The sequence below is a fragment of the Typha angustifolia genome, chromosome 14 (assembly GCF_048772165.1).
Source record: "Typha angustifolia cultivar Huaian chromosome 14, ASM4877216v1, whole genome shotgun sequence".
In the NCBI taxonomy this organism is placed as follows: domain Eukaryota; kingdom Viridiplantae; phylum Streptophyta; class Magnoliopsida; order Poales; family Typhaceae; genus Typha; species Typha angustifolia.
The window spans coordinates 5050798-5058565 of NC_133252.1; the positions used below are offsets into that span (position 1 = coordinate 5050798).

Here is a 7768-nt window from a genome sequence, read left to right on the forward strand (position 1 = left end):
GAAAAGATCTGATGATTGTGATGAGGAAGCATATCATGATCAAATTGATGCAATCTGTCCACTTTGGAAGACATAATTGAGCTCGTACACAATATGCTTATAGTTTTACACTGGGCTATATCAATGTTCTAAAAAGCAATCAGCTGGTACATAATGGCCAAGTGGTTTCATGGTGGATAGTGGGTGACATGTGCCCAAGGCAGGGTCTCAAGAATATGATATAAAATTACTTTCCCTAAGCTATCTAACTTCTGTATGGTCTTAACAGAAAAGACATAGAATTATGTAATTGAGTAAGTCTATCACAATTTCGGTCTGCCACATTGGCCTCTATAAGCAAGAATGCCATTTAGGGCCACTACAGTAAAATGCATAGCAGTCCTAGCCTTTTTATGGAACATTGCGCTATATGGACTTCTTATTAGCGCTAAATTATTGTTTATTAGAGTAAAAATGTTAAGACATTGAATTGGTGAAATCACTAACATAGTAACATGTAAATATATCTGCTCAGATATAATTCATACTATAGGACACCTTGCAGTTGAAGTAGATTTTCTGTCATTTATAGTTGTGATTCCATCTAACAAACTGTCAGATTTAACATCATTTTTTCAGTGTCTAGCCAGGATCAATCTGGTAGTGTCAGTAATTATTTGATACAATGTGAACCCCGATAGAAATGTGGTAACAAGCACTGCAGTAGTTGCAGAACATGTTAATATGCCAATTGCTTGAAGAATAGGGGATAAATTTCACTTGCGTTCTCATCCATTATTTTTCTCATTTCTTATCCTCCATTTAGAGGTTCTTATATGGGACTATGAATAGTCCAAGTTTCTCTTGAATGGGATTATGAATATGCTAATTGTTCCAAGTAATTTTTTCTATCTTTTAGATATCAGGGCACGACGGGGGAACTGGAGCAAGCCCCATAAGCTCCATTAAACATGCTGGTGGCCCGTGGGAACTTGGTTTAACTGAAACACATCAGGTTTGTTCTATTTTTATTATTAATGATTATGTAGGATTTGTTCCCTAAGCAGTTAATTTCCCATGTAATGAGCATGATATACTTCTGTCAGATGCTCATTCAAAATAGTTTGAGGGAGAGGGTGATCCTTCGAGTGGATGGTGGATTTAAGAGCGGCATTGACGTCCTTATGGCTGCAGCCATGGGTGCTGATGAGTATGGTTTTGGTTCCGTAGCTATGATAGCTACAGGATGTGTTATGGCACGGATCTGCCACACAAATAATTGCCCAGTTGGTGTTGCCAGTCAGGTGGTAACAAGACAGTTCTTGTTGTATTTTTTTTTTCTTTATAATTATCTTGCTAATCAGTTTGTTGATACCTCTATAGAGAGAAGAACTCCGAGCCCGTTTTCCTGGTGTTCCTGGAGATCTGGTTAACTTCTTTTTATATGTTGCTGAGGAGGTAACGAAGTTGCCCATTACTTTTTAGTTAAAATAGTAGTGCTTCTTAAATCCTCTGGTCTATTGTACTTAAATTTTTTTTAGTTACGGTTCTCTCTTTCTGCAATGTTAGGAGTTAAGACCTTTATATCACATGCTCTCTATTTTTCTTTACAATTAGGAACATATCATAGATGTCTCAATATTAATTTAATCAATGAAATTCAATGTTTGTTCAGGTGAGAGCTGTTTTGTCTCAACTGGGTTATGAGAAGCTGGATGACATAATTGGGCGAACAGATCTACTAAAACCAAAACATATTTCAATGACAAAGACTCAACACCTTGATCTCAGTTACATATTAGCGGTATGACAATTGAGTGTTGAGCTATTAGATTTAAGTTTTCCCTTCTGGATGTAAGATTCTCGTTGTCTCATATTTCATTATGTTTGATTCAGAGTGTTGGCCAACCAAAATGGAGCAGCTCTGAAATAAGGAATCAGGATGCTCACACTAATGGCCCTGTTCTAGATGACATCATACTTTCAGATCCTGAGGTAGAAAACATTTCTGAACTTGCTTTGCTGGATTATGTGATTGTACTTTTTCTTACTTTCTATAAAGGCAATTCACTAATAGAACATGACAAGAAGTATATTCGCTCTATTTGCACTGTAATCATCAAGCATGGTAGTCATCATCCCAGGTTGTTATTGATTCCTAAGGATAAGTTCTATTTTGTGATTCTTGTTTACAACTATATCTTGTTTTCCTTCGATAAGTCCTATCTTATTTTCTTATATTTCCACCCACTTACTCTACACCCTCAACTACAATCTCAGATAGTTCTCTTAAGCAGTTCTCTTTAGGTACTTCCTGAATAAGTACATCTGGTGTACAAAATTGGTTTACAATTAGTATAATTTTTTACTCCATTTACATATAATCTTGCTCAATACTCATTATTATTTTTATGTTCTAATTTTGCCACAAGATATAAAGAACTTTGTTTTCTGTTTGTATCAAGACATAATCATCTCATGTATGGTAATAACCTAGGATGCCAGTATCTGTTGATCTCGATACCACCCTGATCCCAGCATATTCGTTGGATTCAGGGTTGGATTGTCCAGATTAGACGATTCCGTCCTATGTTGGACCTGTCTCGACCAGATTGGCTGAAACACCCGATATGAGTTCTTGAAATGAGTCAACTACATGCCTTCTTCTACCTTGGTGAAGTCTGCGACATAGATGTCCAGCAACACATCTCTCTGTCTCTCTCCTCATCTCTCCTCCCCCTTTCACCCCCTCTCTGCTGCAGCAGCAGCAGAGAATGAGAGAGGGAGGGAGTGGGGGTATAGGGGACAGAGAGGGGAGGCACATGATTAGAGAGGGAGTCAGAGAGTGCTTTTAAAGTGAGAATGGGAGATGGCAGAGAGTGGGAGAGAGTATGAAGGAGAATGAATGGGAGAGAGTGGGAGAGGGAAAAATAGTATCTTTTTATTTGTGTGAGAAAGAAAGAGGAAGAGAGAAATAGAGATTGATAAATTAGTATATATTTTTTAGTTTTGTATTTTATCTGAGTAATTTATTGATCACAATATTTGGGACCTTGGTTATTACAGAAAAAATATGCTTGGTTGTATGATATCTGCCAGTTCAATTATATCCTAGAAGAATTTCTCCATGTATGAAACTGTAATTATAACATATACGTGATCAGCTCTCCTTTTTCTATATTATCTCTTTTTGCAGTTGAGAGAACCAGTTATGATAGGTCATTCCTTGTCCCTTTAGTTTCTTTCTTCATTTCCATGTATACTATTCTACTTGCATGATGATGTATATCCATATCAAGTGAGGAAAAATGAAGCGGTTAAAGGTCTCCTTGATCTAATTGCCTATTGACCAAATACAAGCTTATATCAAGGAAAAAGCTTAAATCTGTCATGCGAAGCTCATGTTCAGCAACAATTTCTCTATCTAATGAAGAGTTTGTCATTTCCCTCAGAGCGGTAACAGATATTTTATGATTCTTTAGCCTGATTTTCATGCATATAAATGTTTTTTTATATGTATTGTCCATATTCACTTTTCAATAACTCTCCTTCAATAATCTAAAGCAAGAGATCTGCTAAATTTCCTAGCTTTGATCCTAGTAGGTTGATTACAGTTTTTCACCATAACTTCTTTAATGTGACTGTATACCAAGCATATTAAGAAAACTGTAGTAGCATGGCCTTGAAAGAATTTGTCTTTGTTTCTCTACAAGTCAACATGCATTCTTTGAGCCTACTATTACCAAATAGTCTCTTCTTACTCGCTGGTGATGCCTTTTGTATTTTGTTTTGCCAATGGTCACTAGGGATTTTAGGTTATTTATGTCCTTACAGGATATATCTCTTAGCTCTCTAATTCCCTGATATTTTTCTAGTACAATGTCATGTCACTATGCCAGTCATTGAAGATCCAGTCCTTAAATCACTTTATAGATCTCAATTCGTCCTGCATCATGGCATGCTGAATTTCTTCATTTTGCTTGCCAATTATAAAGATTTAGCTTTAAGATCACACTGCATAATTCCAGACCATATTGCAACTGTCATTTTAATTATCTTCTTTTATCCAGATATTGGGGGCTATTGAGCATGAGAAGGAGATCACTAAATCAATAAAGATTTACAATGTTGACCGTTCTGTTTGTGGCCGTATAGCTGGTGTCATTGCCAAGAAATATGGAGATACAGGGTTTGCGGGTCAGCTTAATCTGATGTATGTGATCTGTCTTATGTGTGACGTTAAATAAAATCTGTGGTATTTATCATAAAAAAATATAAGGAATGACAATTTGATTATCTGTTTCCCAGATTTACTGGGAGTGCTGGACAATCTTTTGCTTGTTTCTTAACTCCTGGAATGCACATTCGGTTGGTGGGAGAAGCTAATGATTATGTGGGGAAGGTAGTGAAATTCTTCCCTGTGGATATATCGTGTTCTTGGAGGCTGTGCCTTATGGGAGCTTTTTCTTTCAGGGCATGGCTGGTGGAGAGCTGGTAGTAGTTCCTGTTGAGAATACTGGATTTTGCCCAGAGGATGCTACAATAGTTGGAAATACCTGTCTGTATGGGGCTACTGGCGGTCAAGTCTTTGTGCGGGGAAGGGCAGGAGAACGATTTGCCGTTAGAAATTCTCTTGCCCAAGCAGTGGTTGAGGGCACTGGAGATCATTGTTGCGAGTACATGACTGGTGGCTGTGTGGTGGTACTTGGAAAGTTAGTATATCTCTTCTCTACACTCCTATTAGGGAAATTAGTTAGACTAATTACCAAATTATTGCATTTTGTTCTCTTCTCCAACAGAGTGGGCAGGAATGTTGCTGCTGGCATGACTGGTGGTTTAGCATATATTCTCGATGAAGACGATACTCTCATTCCAAAGGTTAGTGTCAAAAGACTCAGAACTTTCAATCTCCCTTCTCTAATTTATTTTAATTATTATGTGTTCTTATATGTTACTTTATGAACATAATTTTAGTTCTAAAAAAAATGTCTCTTTTTTTCTTGATAATGAGTTTAACATTTAGCAGGTTGTGACTAGTATATCTGTGCAGTAAACTTTGATCACCCTCTTGTTGAGTTTCATAGAATTCCATGAGCTTCATCTCACAGGATGTGCAACTTTGCATATCTTGTTTGTTCATATACAACTCTAAACCTTAGTAGATGTGCTATCATATCTTAACAATCTTTTCTTGTTTACATCTTTTCTAAGGCATGCCTCCCTACTTGACCTATATTAACCATTCCAAGATGTTAATTTCTAGTATCTTTTCAGTAAATCAACTCATGAAATAGGTTCTCCTTTCTCGTTGCTCTAGTTTTCATTTACCAAATGCGCTTTGATCCTCATCTTTTATACATTTGAAATTGATTTCCCATTGTTCCTTTCTCTTGCCTTAACAAATTTTTCTCTCATATATTTAGCATATACTTTGTGATATAGATAACTGCAGACAGTATTTCACTGACTAATTTTCTCTTCTGTAGCTCTTATTGATTAATATTCTCTTGCTTTTACTTTTTCTTCATGCGTTATAGCATTCAATTTTTTCTCATTACTTTTGAACCTTATTGATCCAAAATGAACTCACTTTTAATGAGAATCCTGTGCCTTTTAGGTTCAAGTTTCTTCTCTTTGGTTCTAAAATTCATTTCATGTTGTTGTTGTCATCTTGTGCAGTAATGATCTTGCAGCTCAGAGTATAAACAAGATGTGTCGCCATGTCACCAAATAGAATAGAATAGTAGTTATGAGTGTTTTTGCACCTCTATTGGCATACCATGTGGTTTTTCAATTCATTATGTGATTTTTTAGTAAAATGTGCATGCTACATCGTTCATGTTCATTTATTTCCACATGCATGGCAGTGAAGCATAACGTAAGTACATGCCACAAAGACAAATCGGTCTAAGCACACTAAAATTAAGATTATTATTATGTAGGAAAGGATACAGAGGGAATCCATATTCCACATTACCTATAATAATGGATCAAAACAGACTCTTATCGTACTATTAAGAACTAGTTTACTTTGATATACTAATGTAGCACATATGCCCTGTCAAACCCTTCTGTGGTTCTTGGTAAGGCACTTGCATGATACGCAATTGTCAACCTGACAAGTATGTATTTGATTGACAAACCTTTTAGGAAATAGGTTGTTCTTGGATAATATTATCTACTTACACTATCTTCCATCAAGAAGCAAGGTTTATGCACCATAGCTAACATAAAATAATAGCAAGTTATCTACAAGCAAAATATGAAGCAGGAAGCCCATGTTAGGTACTTGGAATCCCTAGGGCAATATTTGCAATTTATTTGCTTCAGCTGCTATTATTGTTCAGCATCTCTAATACTTTTCTTACCTAAGTGGCATCTTATGAGGTATTAGGTTTTGATGACTCTTTTGAATTAATAAGACCACTCAAATCTGGCAAGTGCAATTTCTTCAAAACATTTGTGGAATTTATTGACAGGGCCATAATCCAGAACATGACAAAAATATGGTCAGTTTTAGTTTTTTCTCTGTTCATAATACATGATCATTCATGATTTAGATGATCTTTACCTAAGACAGCTGTCGGTTTACCTCACATATTATTCATTTCTTTTGGTGGATGAATGAGAACAGAGAATTATTGATTCTTTTCTTTACCGGAAAAGATAAGTTGGCTGGTCTTTGTAAAGGATTTGTGATTAAGCATTATATGACGTAAATAGATAAAGCATATTCATTGTCTTTGTCTGGTCATCAGCTCCTAAGTTTAAGATGGCAAGTCTCATAATAATAGAATTTGATTTTTGTACAAGTTATATTTTCTTCCAATAATTTTATGAACTATAATGAGACATCTCCTTTTCTTTTCACATAATTGGAATTGTTGGAACAGGTTAATAAGGAGATTGTTAAGATTCAGAGAGTAAATGCTCCAGCTGGACAGATGCAACTGAAAAGTTTGATAGAAGCCTATGTGGTGAGTAAAGCATCCTAGAAGAAATTCATAACTCCTTCATATATGTGCCCAATACTTATTCTTCTAATTTCTTTTGGAAGGAAAAAACTGGGAGCAAGAAAGGCGCTGCTGTCTTAGGGGAGTGGGAGGCTTATCTGCCACTATTTTGGCAATTAGTGCCACCTAGTGAAGAAGACACACCCGAAGCTTGTGCAGAGTTTGAAAGAGTAGTAGCTAAACAAGGAGTGACACTGCAATCTGCATAAGCTTATGAAATTACTCTGGGATATGTAGCTAGCCAGCTGAATTATCCTCAGGAGTATATTGAACTCTTATAGTTGCTGTCAAATGAAACTCTTTTCATTGATGGGCAGCCAGATTGACTACAGTCAGGTATAAAGAAGGGGATTACGACCTTGGTAATCTATCAGAGAAGACTCCTCTTCTTGAGATTAATCATTGCAGATCATCCATTGCTGGTCTTAGGAGTGCTTGCATCCTAATTTTACTTGTAAATTTTAGCTGCTGCCAGTCAGAAGGTGGTGGCACTCTCCAATCCTGTATAGTGATTTCGTCTCTTGTAATTACCTTCACATTTGAATACAAGACTGCAACTTTTGTTTCATTGTTTTCTTATTCATCTGGAAGTTGTTAATTTGCGGCAGTGACTCCTGGGTTTTCAGTAGAAAAAGCTGGATTATCAAGTATGAGTTTCAGTTACATAGAGCTAATTCTACTGTTGATTGAGCACTGAAGAGTCGTAATTTGAACTTGTAGACTATTTTTTTGGCTGGCCCTAGATCAGATTGAAAGTAAAATTAAGTTTTTATCTC

The 7768-nt window shown here is 36.2% G+C and overlaps 1 protein-coding gene across 2 annotated transcripts in view; it reads left to right on the forward strand.

The window, feature by feature from the left end:
* Positions 1–7560, forward strand: part of LOC140775561 (ferredoxin-dependent glutamate synthase, chloroplastic) — a 35034-nt gene extending 27474 nt beyond the window's left edge. The window contains exons 23-33 of one of the 2 annotated variants that reach the window (XM_073118938.1): positions 899–994; positions 1086–1283; positions 1363–1437; positions 1655–1783; positions 1876–1974; positions 4050–4192; positions 4288–4381; positions 4453–4691; positions 4779–4857; positions 6873–6956; positions 7037–7560. In XM_073118938.1, coding sequence (XP_072975039.1) covers positions 899–994; positions 1086–1283; positions 1363–1437; positions 1655–1783; positions 1876–1974; positions 4050–4192; positions 4288–4381; positions 4453–4691; positions 4779–4857; positions 6873–6956; positions 7037–7201 — 1401 coding nt within the window. In that variant the 3' untranslated portion in view covers positions 7202–7560. Of the gene's footprint in view, positions 1–898; positions 995–1085; positions 1284–1362; positions 1438–1654; positions 1784–1875; positions 1975–2535; positions 2722–4049; positions 4193–4287; positions 4382–4452; positions 4692–4778; positions 4858–6872; positions 6957–7036 lie in introns of those variants that run through there. The other variant, XM_073118939.1, reaches the window with a different exon arrangement.
* Positions 7561–7768: the final 208 nt, after the last annotated feature.